The sequence below is a fragment of the Tiliqua scincoides genome, chromosome 1 (genome assembly GCF_035046505.1).
Source record: "Tiliqua scincoides isolate rTilSci1 chromosome 1, rTilSci1.hap2, whole genome shotgun sequence".
Taxonomy (NCBI): domain Eukaryota; kingdom Metazoa; phylum Chordata; class Lepidosauria; order Squamata; family Scincidae; genus Tiliqua; species Tiliqua scincoides.
Window position 1 is genome coordinate 251,049,917 of NC_089821.1, and position 16,668 is coordinate 251,066,584.

The window sequence follows — 16,668 nt, forward strand, 5'->3', positions numbered from 1 at the left end:
ATGATGATGATAATGATGATGCAGCGGTTCCCAAACTGTGGGTCTGGACCCACTGGTGGATTGCACCCTGATTTTTGGTGGGTCACCAAAAGGTGATGGAAAGATCAGATAACTAAGGGCCCAATCCTATCCAATTTTCCAGCATTGCAGCCGCAATGCAGCCCCAAAGTTTGGGAACAAATGTTGCCATACTTTAAGGAGGCCTCTGTGACCACCTCCCCACCACAGGATGCCATGCATGCGCCACTGGTACAGCTGCACCAGCACTGGAAAATTGGATAGGATTAGATCCTAATTGCCTCAAGCCTTGAGGCTGTTCAAAAATCAGATACTGTAGCTGCTCATTACCCTACAAAGAGCTCAGCTCCTGCAGTTTGCAAGCATGTGTAAACATAAGGAGATAAATGTTTGAGGGTCTTTTTTCTGGTTATCACTACTTTAATTAATTAATTAATTTAATTAATTCCACGAGAAGGTTCTAATTAATTAATTAATTAATTAATTTTCTCCCTAGATCTCCTCTTTTAAAAGTCTGGTAAACCGAGGAGGGTTCCGAGAGAGTGTTGTTTAAAAAAGTGGATTCTGGTGCTAAAACGTTTGGGAACCACTGCTCAAATGTTGTTTGGTGTCTTGCTTATACCTGATTCAACTAAATAAAGCGCACAATTTAGTATTGATTTTATACAGTGCTTCTCAATTCATCTTCAGGAAGGTAAATTTCAGTGACTTTTGCCATAGTTCAATAGCAAGGGATTGGAGCCATCCTCTGTGACAAATCAAACTGCTTATTTATTGACAGAGAGGGGGGCAGGGGATGGTCTCTGACTCGACTGTTCAGAGAGGTCCTATGTAGGGACTTGCATCCCAAATCCTTTTTCTGGCTGAACAGATCGCTCTGTCTCTCCTAAGAGGAAATAAAACAGGCGTGACAAATTTAACAAACAATATATTTACAGCCTACTTTTTTCTCCCCTTCAGTGCAGTATTTCTTGGCCAGATTATACAAAGCAACACATCTGCGATGGATGGATGGGGGGGGGGTGGGGTGGCAAAATACTTCACAGTGTGAATGACGGGGACGTTGAGGGGCACTGGGATACTTCAGGGGGGCCGAAAGAGGAGAAAGGAGACATCTCTGTGCTTGAGTAGGCCTGAGGGGCTCATCCATCCACCAGAAGCCCCCTCAGTCAGCAACGTGTGGAAAGTCTCCCCAAGTCTACGTCTGCGGGTTCTTGATGCTCTGTCCCCACATAGAGCCCACCACGGTTGGCGGGCGATGAGCACAGGGCACCCTCCGCAGTCGGGGTGGTCACCTCTGCCTGCTGTGCCACAGCCACCCATTCAGGAGGTGGCTGCCTCTGACCCTTCCTCTCTCCGCCCGCAAGAGGGGTTGGCACTCCACGTCCACCTCCCGCACTCCACGGTGCACCTCCCGCAACTCCAGCGGGAGCGATCACTGGGAGCCGGGTCTCTCGGTGGCTTCCAGCCGGCTGCGGGAAAGCAGTCACGGGGAGTCCCGCAGGCAAAGGGGCTCCGGGCGCCGCGGCAGTTCTCTGCCTTGGTCCAGGCCTCCGGGAGCCAAAGGCGGCTCGCAGCGAGCCGCAGTCTCCGATCCAGTCGGGTGGTGCAGCTCCGGGCTCGGCCGCGGCAGGGACTTCTCTGCAGCGGCCCCTCCCTCAGTTCGCTCAGCGTCGCTGCAGGGCTCCAGGTCGAGGGATTCGGCGTCGCTGCTCTCGCTCTCGCCTTCCGAACGGCTCGGGCTGCGCTCGGCCTCGCCTTCCGCGGGCGCCCCGACGCCCCCCGCAGCCTTCTCGGCCGGCTCCTTCTCCTTGTCCTTCTGCGCCTGCGCCTCCTTCGAGTGCCGCCACTTCATGCGCCGGTTCTGGAACCAGACCTTCACCTGCAAGGCAACGCGGGACACGCTCAGCTCTGCTCGCCCGCCCCGCAGGCAGAGCGCAGCCCTACAGGTACGGCAGCCAGCCACTCCCGTCCCCACACTGGGCTTGCCCCCCGCCCCGGAACGTCACGGGAAGGATTTCATAGTGACTTTTAAAAGAGAAAAACATTCTAGTCCTCATGGGCACAACTGAAAAAAAAAAGACAGTACCGTAGGGTATTTCAGAAGGCATTAGCTCCCCCCCCCCCAGAAAGTAACTGTATAGGTCTTAGGAGTGTAAGCAGTACATTATTATAGTATATATTACATTATTATTATTATTATTATTATTATTATTATTATTATTATTATTATCAAAAAACACATTTATCAGCTGGTAAATCCTCATCCACAAGGACATCTGCCTGACGTAATTTATTTATTTATTTATTTATTTAATCCAGTATGTGCTACACCTGTGCACCATCTCTTCTTTCTTTCCTGCAGGGCAAAGCACACATCAACGTCCCCTTCCTGAGCCAGCGGTCTCCTCGCCCGCAGGCACCCCTGGCTACAGGGGTCCGCTTCCAAGCCTCGCCATCCCCTGCCCTTCCCCCACTCATCTTTCCTACGATCACATCTATCTACAAGACCTTCATTTCACTGCTGGGCCTATCTGGCCCGGCCTGGCCCCCAAAGCCGTCACGTGGGAATACAGTATCCAGTATGCAGAACGCCCACGGGTGGCAGCCAGTTGAAACGATCTGGTTGGGTCAGGACGTGAGCGCAACGCTCAGCTGCGGCTGGAAGTCTTTGAAGCGAAGGAGAAGTCGCTGCGCCCGCCTTGAACCCCACCTTTCCTTGCGGTTGCTTCAGGTGGTTGCACTGGGGACGTCATCACGCCTGCCTCTTGGGATGGACACATGACCAGCTGCGACCTCGATTCCCCCCCCCCCCCCCACAGGCTTCCAGCGTGGACTGAAAGCCAACGTTAAAAATCTCCCAATGCTGGGCCACCGGAAAAGGCAGCAACGTTCCAGTAAAAACGCGGGGCGTGGAAGAAAAAGGGCTGGTACTGGCCCAGTTGTGCGCCATCAGCCGACCGAAAGGTGACAAAGCAGCACAGGATCGGGAGGGAGGAGGAGGAGATCTCTTCTCTGGCAAGGAGAGGGAAGTCTCCTCTGAGATTTGACAAAGGCTGGAGGAACTCAGCGTGTGGTTGGTCTGTGGAACTCTTTGCCACAGGATGTGGTGATGGCGACTGGCCTGGACGCATTTAAAAGGGGATTGGACAAGTTTCTGGAGGAAAAATCCATTACGGGGTACAAGCCATGATGTGTATGCGCAACCTCCTGATTTTAGAAATGGGCTATGTCAGAATGCCAGATGCAAGGGAGGGCACCAGGATGAGGTCTCTTGTTATCTGGTGTGCTCCCTGGGGCATTTGGTGGGCCGCTGTGAGATACAGGAAGCTGGACTAGATGGGCCTATGGCCTGATCCAGTGGGGCTGTTCTTATGTGGACTGTGTGACCACGTCCTCTTTTTTAGCCTCGTGCCTAGAAAAAAACTTAAGTGTCCTCCTTTTCCCTATGAGTGGGCAGCACAGAGCCTTCATGTAATTAATCAATGATATGATTTAAATGATAGTTTTAAATTTAATAAGTAATACAGTGTTTAAATTAACCTCATGAAATCAATAGATGAGTCTTTTTAACTTTTAATTTATCACGTCCCACATTTTTCTAGGCTGTCCTACATTTGGGAGTGCCCTGTCCTCTTTTGTGCTTATGGCATCCAGTCCCCCTGACTGTGCACCCAGCAGTACTTTCTAAGGCAAAGCCTGGAGAGCAAGTCAGCACATTTCTTGTTCCAAGAGCCTTTGGAGGTTTATGCTCTGCTGCTGACCATAAAGAGGCAGGCTGTGGCAGAGCTGACCTGGATTGCTCGGCTTGTACATGTCACACAGAAATGAGGTCACGATGCTTTCTAGAGATCCACTGCAACATCTGGTCGACCATTATTAAATCTAGCTACGGTAAACCATTGCAAGGCCCTTTGATTTCAGTGGGGTATCCTTAACTTTCCCCCTGAACTTTCTCATAAAGTGAAACTTCTTTTATTATCTTAAATATAGGAGGGTCCCATAGAGGATCACTTTTAAAAAGTGGATCACAGTGCTAAAAAGTTTGGAAACCTGTATCCATTTATAAATGGGAGTCTTTTGTATTATTCAGTGGCGAACCACGTTTTAGTCTGCCTCACAGAGCAGTAATAACAATCTTATCGGTTTTCAGCAGTAGACCATCACAAACATAAACAATGGTCGTATCAGAGTAAGTTCCGCAATATTAAGTGGGACATTTCCAGATAAATGGGATTCAACCATAACCCTCATTCCCATTCTCAGCTAAGCAGGACACAGCCACATGGTTACAACCATAATAATACAATCAGCCCCTACGCAGCTAAAGGGACAGCATGTAAGCCCTATTGCGTTCAATAAGATTTACTCCCAGGTAAGTCTATGCATAGGATTGCAGCCTGAGTCTTGAATAACTTCTCCTGTTGCTTTCAATACTCCTTCGGTCGGATCCTCGGTATGTTTACTCAGACGTAACTCAGAGGCCAATCCTATGCATGTCTACAAAGAAGTGCTAACCCCTGCTAATTGGGTAAGAGGCACTTTTTCAAGTGGGTGCTCCTTTTTTTAGCAGGGGAACTGGCCCACCTCACCCCAGCAGTGTCTGTTCTAGTGACTGTCTGCTGGTATTCCTTGGCATCTTTTTAGATTGTGAGCCCTTTTGGGACAGGGAGCCATTTAGTTATTTGATTTTTCTCTGTAAACCGCTTTGTGAACTTTTAGTTGAAAAGAGGTATATAAATACTCTTTTATATTGTTGTTGTTGTTGTTGTTAATAATAATAATAATAATAATAATAATAATAATAATAATAATAATAATAATAATAATAATAAGTGAGTCCCATTATAGTCGATGAGGTTTAGTCCCAGTAAAGTGTAGATAGGATTGCAGCCTCAGTCCATTCAAAAGACTAACTTTAACTGAATCAAAGCCAACATATATATTATACCCTAATCTATCCTTTTTTTTGGAAGTTCCTAGTTACTGATGTATAAATGCATAATAGGAAGACATCCATATGTGCAAATTGAATATATAAAGTACAACAGCTTATGAGTGTATAAGTGTTTGATTTGCATGGAGTGCCATAATAATACATAATATATTTTTGTGTATTTATAAATATATGTATGCGAATTCATGGCATACACACATATATAAGATATTTATTCTCGCATATAAGCAGAAGGTTTTCTGCAGCGAATGCTGTCATACATGGAATAAGTTCTGGGATCAGAGAGTGATCCTGCCTCTTTTTGAGTCATAATTTGCCATCCAGTGGTTCCCAAAATGTGGGTCAGAACCCACTGGTGGATCATGACCTGATTTTTGGTGGGTTGCCAAAGGGTGATGGAAAGATCAGATAGTTAATTGCCTCAAGCAATTCAAAAATAGTGTAGCTGCTCATTACCCTGCAAGGGGCTCAGCTCCCACAGTTTGCAAAGTAGCTGTTAATTGCCCTGCATGGAGTTGAGCTCCTAAGTTTGCAAGCATGTGTAAATATAGGGAAATAAATATCTGAGGTTCTGGTTAATATTATTTATAAATAAATAAAATATTGTTTCATTCCAGATCTCCTTTTTCTTAGAAACCTAGATGGTAAACCTAGATGGGTCCAGATAGAGTGTCATTTTAAAAAGTGGGTCCCAGTTCCAAAAAATTTGGGAACCACTGTGCTATACGGTGCTATTGAGATGCGTCTCTGGCAATCAGCAAGTTCAACCGAAGTCTAGTCTAGTCCAGTTGGAATTGTCTACTATTCTAGGACCACTGGAAGTGGTGTGTTAAGCTGCTCAGATGGAAGCCAAATGCCTGTCCATTCCTCAAAAACAGGACTTTTCTCTTGTAAAATCTCTCTCTCTCTCTCTCTCTCTCTCTCTCTCTCTCTCACACACACACACACACACACACACAAACGAAAAGAAGACCAGAAATAGATCTTCCTTTACAACAGCCTTCCCTGATGATGTGTTGGGCGGGATTCAGAACGGGAGGGGGGGCACCTTTTCACTCCCTCCTATTTAGTACCTCCTAGCAAGAGATTGCGCGCGCACCCACTCCACCCCCCACCCCCACCCCATTTACTCAGTTACCTTCCCTACGAGGATTACACGTTGCTCCGGTCCTTGATTCTCAACCCTCCTCCCAGCCACTGTCGTCCTTCCTCTCTGGCATTTTCCACTCGCAGCCAACATAAACACTCCGGGGTGTAACTGACATAAATCTTAGTGCTAAGTTATAGACCTTTTCCCCGCTCGGTTCAGTAAATCGACTTGTATTTATTGACTGACTTAAGCACGGAGCGATGTGAAAATCTCTCCTATTAGCTCTGCAGTCCTTTACAAATTAAGTTTGGGGGGGGGGGCAGAGGGCGAACTAGCCCAGACGGACGTTGCTCTTACTCTTTCCTCCTCTTCCACTCCAATCTTCACGCAAATACGCACTGTCTAAACGTGCAGTCCCGATCCTATGTACACGTTTGCTTGAATGGAAGTGCCACTGAGCGCCATGGGACTTACGCTGACACAAGTGGGCTTGCAACCTTAGATTGTAAGCACCTCGGGGCTTTGCTTGTGTATTTTGTTTATCCCCAACCCAAAGAAGTCTTGTGCATCTTAAAGACCAACCGATGCCCACCATGCTATGCACATTTACCTGCCAGTAAGACCCACTGAACCCAGGGAGCAAGAGGCATAGGAGGCGGGTTGCTTCTGTGAAAAACTTCTAGGGAGTTCGCTACAAAAGGCTACAATCCTAAACACACTTACCGGGGAGTAACACCCCAGCCCTAACTTGGCTGGAACAGGGAGGCCAGCAGGTTGCAAACACTCAGCCTGGGGGCAAGGGGGAACACTTCCCCTTACCCCTGGAGGAGCTGCAGCAGGCACAATGAGGGCTCAAGCCTACCCAACCTTCCAGCACCGATGCAGCCAGCCGCAATGCAGCCCCAGAGGTAAGGGAACAAATGCTTCTGCGACTGCCTCCCCATCAAAGGATGCAGTACCACTGACACCGCTGCACCGGTCCTGGAAAATTGGATAGGATTGGGCCGAGTCTATTCCGATCTGCGCCACCTAAACAGGTGGCGCATATCCAAGCAGCCCGGAAAGGCGCCACTCTGCTTGGGAATGGGATCAGGATTCAGCACAAGTGCCGGGTTCTGACCCGCACCCTGCTCTTCCGCTTCTGCGCCTGGGCCGCCAGGCACGCGAAGAGGCGCAAACATGCTTTATGGGCCTTACAGGCCAGCTCAGGTGACTTGCGCCGGCGGAGAGCACTGTTAGGATTGAGCACTTCTGAGTAAACATGCATAGGATGTTTGTAGGTCATCCTATGAACATCTGTAGGTCTGCAATCCCATGTTCACTTACTGGGGGATCTTGTCCCATGGAACCAATTGGAGGACTTGCTTCTCAGGAGGTACGATTAGGATTTGGCTTTAAGGCTGCCATCCTGCACACTCTTACCAGGAAGCACCTCTGAGTAGAGATTTGTACGAGTGGAATTTGCTTTGCTTAATAATAATAATAATAATAATAATAATAATAATAATAAATAAACATCTTGCCCTACTACTGAAATCCAAGAGAAAGGAATGGATTTCTGTTGCAATTTGGCTAACTCATTAACCGGACTTTTGAGTTAAGACTGACTGGTCAGAACAGGGGTCCAAATCGAGGCAGTACCTGCGCATCCGTGAGTCCCAGCATGGCTGCGAGCTGCTTTCGGTCCGGTTTGGTGACATATTTCTGGATTTCGAAGCGCTTCTCCAGGCCTTTCCTCTGGAGGTTGGAGAAAACCGCTCGGGACCAGGACCGCTTCCGTTTGTAAGTCTGGGGCAACGTGTCTTTCGTTAGGACCGCGTAGGGACCTGAACAAAAAGAGAGATAAGATATTTCATTTTGGGGGTGGCTGGGTGGGTAACAAGCCACTGGGGCACCTTTAAAGACACACTCATGCCTTCGTTCTACATTTTCTGCCGTCCTTCTTCCATCTGAAAATAGCACAATATATGACCCCCTCCCCAAATTTTACTGCACCACTTAAACCTCTGTGTTTTCGGAGAGAGTTCTCCTTTGCAGATCCTTCTGTTATTTTAACACCCCCTCCCACAGTGTTACTTCCACTCCCTTATTCTCCTTGGAGGTGGACTACTTATCATTAACCCTTGATTTACCCCCCCCCCGCCGCCACCATTGCTTCCCCAGAGTTAAAACTCTACCGATTCCTCTTCAATTGAAGCCTATATCTTCTAGAACAGTGGTTCCCAAACTGTGGATCCGTGGCCCACCAGTGGGTCTCAACCCAATTTTTGGTGAATCATGAAACTGACAATTGACTAGACTGGACAATTAGATTAAATTATGTGCATCATGGTTAAACAATCTGCTAGCTGGGGGGAGGACTATGGCCAAATAACCTTTATAGCCCCTGAGGTTTGAGTGGTTAGCATAGTTTGTGTTTTTTTTAGGCGGATTCTAATGCTAAAAAGTTTGGGAACTGTTCTAGAAGCAGGGGGCCATTAAGGCAAGGCACAGAGGGGCAAAAGTCCCCTTTCTTCGTTTCTCTCAGACCACAAAGATCAGGCTTGACTGCCTATTGTCTCTCTTACACCCTGATCAGATAAATATTCACCACTGAACAATGAAGTGGCGCCCCTACTTAAGTCCCTTTGCTTGGAAGGAAGTTCTGCTGACACCGTTGACGGGTTTAGGATCAGGCAGTCGGAATCCTAGTCGGCCACTCCGATTCTTAATGAGATTTACTCGGAAGTAAATCCCATTGATTTCAACGGGGTTTACTCCCAGGTAAATGTGAAGGGGAAGGCAGTCGTTAAGAAGATAGGCTCTGGAAGGGGCGGTAAGGCCTGGGGAGGATAAGTATGGGAGGGGCCATGTGTTGCAGGGGAGGGCGGCGTGCGGACCTGGCCCCAGGTTGGCACAGGGGCCAGGTCCGTTACCGAACTGAGCCGTGCTAGGGGTTTGAACAGGAGAAGGTTTTGTACCTGGAAAAGTGTCTTGAAACTGGTGCTGAACTGAATTCCTTGGGGTTGTGTTTAAGGGCCCCAGGATCCCGGAGCTCTCGTTAATGGGTTCTAGAGACGCGAAGAACTGGCCGGCTGGAGGCTGCAAGGCAGGGACATGAACCCCGTTTGGGCGGCTGGCGGTTAATAAGGAGGTCAGATCTGTGGGCACAGGAACAAGGAGAACTCTGTTACAAGGCAAGAAGAAAGAGGCACGTCCTCATGAGACTTCCACCACCCTACCCTTGGGATTGTGAATCTGCGGGGGGGGGGGGGTTAAAATGACTTTTAATTGCTGTTCAGTTGGACGATGGTGGTACTCAGACCCCCTTTCCTCCCCATAAGCCTGGCAAGAAGACAGTCTTGAAGCCCGATCTGATAGGTGTTTACACTTGGAAGCAAGCGTCATTAGTTTCACTTCTCCATTCTAACCTCAAATACCTTCCCGAGCACAGTCCAACTCATTTCTGTGAAACAAGTCAGGCAGAAATCTTATGGATCCTTCCAAGGGATTCGGTGCCATCCAAACCAATGGGATTTACTTCCGGGTAATATGGTGGCCAGGCCCAATTAATGGTGGTAATACGGGTAATAAGGTGGCCAGGGAATTAATATGGGTTGCAAGGCTCAAAACTCCAACTGTGGCAGAAAAACCCCCGCTGAAGCCCACTCAGCTTTTCCAGAGTGAGCAGGCTGGAGTTTTGCAAGCTCAGGTGAAAGGAAAAGAGGGGGATCTTTCTTTCCCAAGTGAAGAGGTTTGGATTGGCTCGATAAAGACTTGGTTTCATGGATCCTTCTTTCCCCCAAGGTCTAAGGCTGTGTGATGGCAGAAGGAAGTGAGAAGAGGTCCTGCATGTTTGGAGGCCACATGATTGGGGAAGAGGAAAGCAGTTTTTACAAGGCCTATGCCTTTTCCACATTAAAAAAAAAGGTACTTTTTTCCTCTGTGTAAACAGTATCCCACGTCAAGAGCAAGGAGACAATTGATTTTGCTACAGCATCTGGATTGCATTCTTACGGCCAGATCCAGCAGCCCCTTAATTCGATTAACTTGAATTTATATGGAAAGGAAATAAAGAATGTATTTATTTGGCAAAAAAAAAAAAAAAAAAGTTCCTCTGAAAACCGAAGGCTTTCAGCTAAATTGAAAGCCCAGCAAGTTTCAGTCCAAGCCCTCGACCTTAACTGGAGGACGAGCTGGACAGTGTACCTCCAGAATAGCGTGTTGTGTTTCTGTTGTTAAAAGGGCACCCTGGGAATGAATGTCAGGGTGTTTAGCAAAAGGAACAGTAAAGCAAAAAAAAAAAAAAAACTATTTGGGGTACAATTCCTGGGGTCAAAGGGAGTGTTCACTACTGACTGCAAAAGAGGATGGTTTTTATACACTGCCGCAGACCTGCGTACTATTAGTGGCCAATTCTTTGGATTCCACACTCCGTTTAGCAGGGCAACTGATTCTGGATCTTTCATCTGATCACCAGTCCAACTAAGGGCCCGATCTTCTCCAATTTTCTGGCGCTGAGGCAGCCGTAACGCAGCCCCTGGGGTAAGCCCTGAAGAGGCCTCCTTGCTCCCCCTCCCCTGCCAGATTCAGCAGGGCTACGTCAGTGCTGGAGAGTTAGAAGGGATTGGGCCCTAAACCGAGGACTGAGCCCTGCTGATCTCAAAGGGAAGTGAGCCCAAGAGCAGCGCATTCATTTTCAAGTGAATGTGCCCGGAATAGCCTGAACTCTCATCTGAGGATTCTGAAACTTTTGAGGCAATCCTCTTGCCCAACTCTTCGTTCCGTTAAGCAACCGCACCAAGTGGGCAGCGCTGGGTTCCGTCTTCCTACCCCGAAAGCCTGCTTCGGAAAGCCGCAAAGATTGTGGCGATGACACTTATCTTTCTTGTAGTGATAAGCTACCAACACGTGAACTGGCGACTGCAAGCGAGTCTGTCCCTTTTCTACCTGGGTGCTCTACTTAGGCACCTTCAACCTGAACAGCTGAACTGTGCCAGAGACCACAGTCCTATCCTCCCTTCCCTGGGAGTAAGCCCCATTGACTACAATGAGATTTACTTCTGAGTAAACATGCATGGATTGGGCTCTGTAGCTTTTGTAGGACTAAGGATATTTTATCGAGATCTCCTGCTACCACAGAAGGGACAGACACAGGGCACAATCCTAACCAGGTCTACTCAGAAGCAAGTCCTATTTTGTTCAATGGGGCTTACTCTCAGGAAACTGTGTTTAGGATTGCAGCCACACATATATAGAGTGCACTGGAACCTTAGCCATAAAATCTGCTGAAATGAGCGAGATCTATCTATCTATCTGTCTATCTGTCATCCGTCCCGGGAGGGGGGCACCTTGGTATGCAAAATAGGAGCAGACAGAGTCTAGACCAGTGATTTTCAATTTTTTTCATCTCATGGCACACCGACAAGGTGCTACATTTGTCAAGGCACACCATCAGTTTTTGGACAATGGACAAGGCACCTTATGCTGCTGGGGGGGGGGCTCACATGCCCCTGTGGCCCTACTAATAAATGACCCTCCCCCAAGTTCCCATGGCACACCTATGGACCATTCATGGTACACCAGTGTGCCACAGCACAGTGGTCTGGACTCTAGACTGATGGACGAATGGCAAATCAGCAGGGAAACTGGGCACACTGGGTTGTGCGACAACTAAGGCTACAATCCTAACCTCACTTTCCTGGGAGTAAGTCCCACTGAACACAATAGGACTTACTTCTGAGTAGACCTGGTTAGGATTGTGCCCTGACTGGATAAGTGAGACAACTGTCTCACACACACTCGCACACACACCCTTTCCTATTCTAGCACCAAACACGGGGGAGGCTTCAATTCACACGTTCTCCAGAGGCCCGCGGGGCTTCCTTCTCCTCTACCTCTCAGCGTGTTGCTTTCCTTGAGTTTCGGGTCGAACTCTGCGGACAAGATGCGATCGATGCCGAATTTCAAGTCCTTGCTGGAGGGCGCGGGCGCCGAGCCGGGCTGGGTCTGCTGGCTGGGCGCGCAGCTGGAGGCTCCTCCGGCGGGAGATCGGTGGTGCTGGGCGTGCGGGTGATAGGTCGCCGAGAGAGGCGAGAGCCTGGAGGCGAAGGCGACGGCGGAGTCCGGGGCCACCAGGGGGGTGGGTCTGAGCGGGGACGCGGCGGCGGCGTGGAACTGTGCGTGGGCGTGGACGGCCCCTAAGTGAGCGGCCAGGTTGGCCGAGGGGGGCCCGGGCAAGCCGTCCAGCGCGGGCTCCCCTGCGGCGGCGTGAAGGATGTCGGCGATGCAAAAGGAAGGCTTCTTGAGCCCGGAGGGATCCAGGGGGAAGCAGCCGCCAGCGCCCTGGCCTGCCGGGGCACAGTACGCCGCGGACCACAGGCTGAAGTTGGACGCGTAGAAAGGGGCCAGTCCGGCCGTGTACATGGTCCTGCCGGTCCTGCGGCCGCCCCTCCACTCCCGACTCCTGCCCAGCCCAGCGCAGCCCAGCCGGACCTGCTGGCTCAGTACGCGGCCGCTTCGTTCCCAGCCCGCAAAGGGAAGCAGCCCTGCTCCGTCCCTGGCCGGCCAGCCAGCGGCGGCTCGTGTCCCTCCCTCCCGCCCTCCCTCAGCCAAGGAGAGCCCGGAGATCTCAGCGCCGAGATGCCTCTTGGCCCGCGCGCATCGCTGGAGGCGAAGCGAGGCCACGCAGCGCACCCGCCCAGTCGCGTCAAAGACAACAACAACAACCCCAGGCTGAAACTCCCCTCGCCGGGAGGAGGAGCAAGAGGCGGGGGGAAGCGCCCGTCCTCCGCCCACCCGCTCCCACTTCTTTTTTTCCCTGGTCCTTTTTATTAAACTTTGGTACACAGCAGAAAACTTTCCTGGAAGTTGATTGGACGGAGAGGAACCAATCGGGGCCGCAGGGGCGTGGCGTGCAATGGGAGACCCGCCCACGCCCTACCAGCAAGGCTGCTGAGGCTCCCAGAGGAGCCGGTGGAGTCCTCGCTCTCAGCGCTCGTCTCTTCCCGGCGCCCTTCCTTCTAAGGAAACGTCCTGGGAGAAGAGGAAGAAGGGAAGGTTCTGGCTGAGAGCCTTAGACACCCTCTCGTGATCCGGATTGTGTGTGAAAGGGCGACGCGCAAATAGGTCTAATTCAGGCTCATCCACCTTCCTGACCCCCTTGCCACGTGCTAAAGGGATAAAGTGGACAGGGGGGTGTTCTTCTTTTCCCTCTCACACCAGAGCCAGGGGGCATCCACTAAAATTAAGTGTTGGGAGAGTTAGGGCAGACGAAGACAATATTTCCTTACCCAGTTACTCTGTGAAACTTCTTGCCACGGGATGTGGTAGTGGCATCTGCCAGGATACCTTTAAAAGGGGTTTGGACACATTTCTGGAGGAAAAGTCCATCACAGGTTACAAGCCATGTGTACGTGCATCCTAAAAGTAGGCTGTCTCACAATGCCAGACGCGAGGGAGGGCACCCGGATGCAGGTCTCCTGTTGTCTTCTGTGCTCCCTGAGGCACCTGGTGGGCCACTGTGAGGCGCAGGAAGCTGGACTAGATGGACGCGATGGCTCTTCTTATGTTCTATTATTGAAAATTTCAAAATCTATTTAATACATTTTTTTCTGTACTCTTTCACCGACACTTCGAAGAGAAAATAGGAGGGATGTGACCACTTATAGGCCTTCACCTCAAGCATTTTAATCTCCTCCCCTAAGTCTTTCGTATCCAGAAGGGGATTCGGGAAGGGGGAGGCAAAACTACTGCAGCTGTGTTTCCACTGATATTTTCTGAAAAAATTGAGTTTCTGACTTCTTGTCACAATGTACATTATAAAAAAAAAGCAGCCACGATTTCAAAGATACCCTTTATTACGTCGGTTACATACACTCCATGAACTCTGTGTATATACACACACAAAAAAACTTAAAACGATTTACAAAAGATGCATTAAAATGTAGGGCAAAGGGCCATCATTAAAAGAAAGGAGGGGGAGAATGGCTTAACTGAGCACAAACAGGCTGACAGCCCAATCCTATCCACACTTTCCTGGGAGTAAGCTCTATTGACACTAATGGGACTTATTTCTGAGTAGACATGCATAGGATTGGGCTGTGAGACTGCAATCCTATATACTTTCCTGGGAGTAAACCCCATTGAACAGTGGAAGTTTCTTCTGAACTGACACGGTAGGACTGAGCAGTGAGTCGCTTCAGATTACATTCCAAAAGAAAAATATATTTGGGGTTTCTTTGATCCACATAGGTGAGAACTGACGGGTGTATATTAACAATGAACAATGAGTTGACCGGTGTGTATTAACAATTGTTTATTAACAATGAGCATGGGATATTCAATATCCCTTGAATCCCTTAAATACTAATACTACTAATACTACTATTACTATTACTGCTGCTGCTGCTGCTGCTGCTGCTACTACTACTACTACTACTACTACTACTACTAATAATAATAATAATAATAATAATAATAATAATAATAATAATTTACTCTGGAAATAATTCCCACAGAGCTCAATTGGGCTTGCTCCAAAGTAAGTAGGCATGGGGTCACAGCCTTACAGAACGTTTAGGTCGTGATCTATTCAAAGGGTGGTCCTAATGGTTTAAAAGGGGGAGAAGAATCTATTAGGAGCATGACTGTCCCACGGAAATAAGTGGGAGTGGGATTGTCCCCTTACTCAATAAATATATGGCATTGCACTAAATTTCATGTACTAATAAGTGTCTGCGCTCCATAAGTTTACAGTAGATCTAGCATTTGAAATATTCTTATTTACACCGAAGTGGCTGGAATAAAATTGACTTAAATAGAAGTAGTAGTAGCTTGCAAAAGCTGTGTGTAGCCTCTGGTTAAGTGTACAGCCCCAAATATAGACACATGGAGTGGTAGAAAGAGAGATCAAGATTTCATGTGCATGCAGTCGAGACAGGGGTCCCTATAACAGTGGCATAGCTAGAGGTGGTGCAAAGCGCTCAGTTTTGCAAGTTTTGCAAGTTTTGCAAGTTTTGCCTCGGTTTTGTTCCCACTGCCCGGAATGGCTCCAAAGGGGAGGGGGAGGGACTTGCACACTACTGTGAGGCTCCCTGCAAAACTTAGCACTTTGCACCCCGTCCAGCTACACCACTGCTTCTGCATTTCACATACATGCACCCACATATTCAGATAATTTAAAAAAAACAAACACACACATTTGCAGTTTACTGGTTTTCAAACAACACTTCAACACTAAAGATGTGGAAGCAAATATAAAATCATTGAAAAGTCACAAGAGTTTCCACTGAACTTGAAGACGTACAAAGGGCACGATCCAGCAAGACTAACCCTGTGAAAACTCAGTGATTTCAATAATAGGACCCAACCTGTGTGCCTCTCCAAAGGGCACCCAACGGGAAATAAATGGACACCACTTGGATTGGCATCTCCTGGTTTGTTTTGCTTTCTTACTGTCTTGGCTTGATAGCACCAGTCTTCACAGTGCTGCTTGCGCTCATCCAAGGGGTCTTCACGCAGAGTTGATGGTCCTCTATATCTGGGTACCAATAGCAGAACTGACCTACCTTCTTCAGGATGCCACTGTGAATTAAAAGAGCAAGATAGTAGGTGCTGTGTTCCTATAGCCGACCACTTTGAAAGTATTTGATGAGCCTCATTATTGTAGTGGAAAAATAGACCAGTAGAAAAACAACCCGTCGAAGTGCTGGAGAACGTGTCCATTTTTCTGGTGCTTTTCACCCTGTCGCAGGACTGTCAATTCTCTCCCCCACCACTGCCCTAAAACTCCCATCACCCCAATGCGTGGAACTGGAAAGGAGATGGAGTAAAGAATTCTACTCTAAATGCGACAAGGCTCAGACACCTTAAATCCTGGGACTCCCATTTACCTTTTGTAGTCTATGGGATTGTCTCAGTAGTCTTTTTCTTGTACAAATATGGATTTGTACATAAACCTCTGGCTGTCATTCTACGCACAATTAGTTGGGAATGCGCTTAGCCCACCACGATTTACATCCGAGTTAAGATGCGTTCGGTTGGCCGACACGTGTGTGTTCTTCCTTTCCTGCACGTGTTGCACGGAGTGGTTGATGCACAGATGGGTTAAGGCAAAGGGGAACGGTCCTAATGACTCTCCCACCTCTCAGTAATTCGAAGAGAAAATGCCCCCCTTTCCTCCCCCCAAAGAACCTGTACCTTACTAGCTCCTTTACATGTGAATATGATACACGTGTGCTTCGAAGTGACATATATTATGCACGTATCACGATGGTGCTGTTTTCATGAAGTTTATATGACATTTTACTATATTCTTATATCCTTGTTATGGTAACCGGCCACGAGCGTTCCGTTTTGGGTGGGAAAGCAGCATATAAAGGACGTAAATAAATAAACACATGCGTGCTTCCAGTTGCCCACCAATCTATGATCGCCATCAGGTGAAATTCGTCTGGCGATCCTTAGGGTGATGCCTGGAAGACGCTTGCATGAGGACGGTATGAGTCGTATATGTGATGACTCGGGAGTAAATAGCCAACCGAGAGGCATTCACTACGAGGACCTCATCGCCACCAGTTCGAAGCGAGTGCGCTTGCAGGGGTGAGAGAAGGGCGATGAGGCT

At 48.6% G+C, this 16,668-nt stretch overlaps 1 protein-coding gene across 2 annotated transcripts; it reads right to left on the reverse strand.

Moving 5' to 3' along the window:
- Positions 1-973: 973 nt before the first annotated feature.
- Positions 974-12,537, reverse strand: HLX (H2.0 like homeobox). 2 transcript variants are annotated; one of them, XM_066611696.1, is made up of 4 exons: positions 11,942-12,537; positions 9,026-9,205; positions 7,707-7,891; positions 974-1,900 (listed from the first exon to the last, which is right to left on the reverse strand). In XM_066611696.1, exons 1-4 carry the CDS (start codon positions 12,468-12,470, stop codon positions 1,505-1,507), a joined length of 1,290 nt encoding a protein of 429 aa, XP_066467793.1. In that variant the 5' UTR covers positions 12,471-12,537; the 3' UTR covers positions 974-1,504. The 2 variants fall into 2 exon arrangements, with proteins under 2 accessions (XP_066467793.1, XP_066467794.1); XM_066611697.1 differs by lacking the exon at positions 9,026-9,205.
- Positions 12,538-16,668: the final 4,131 nt, after the last annotated feature.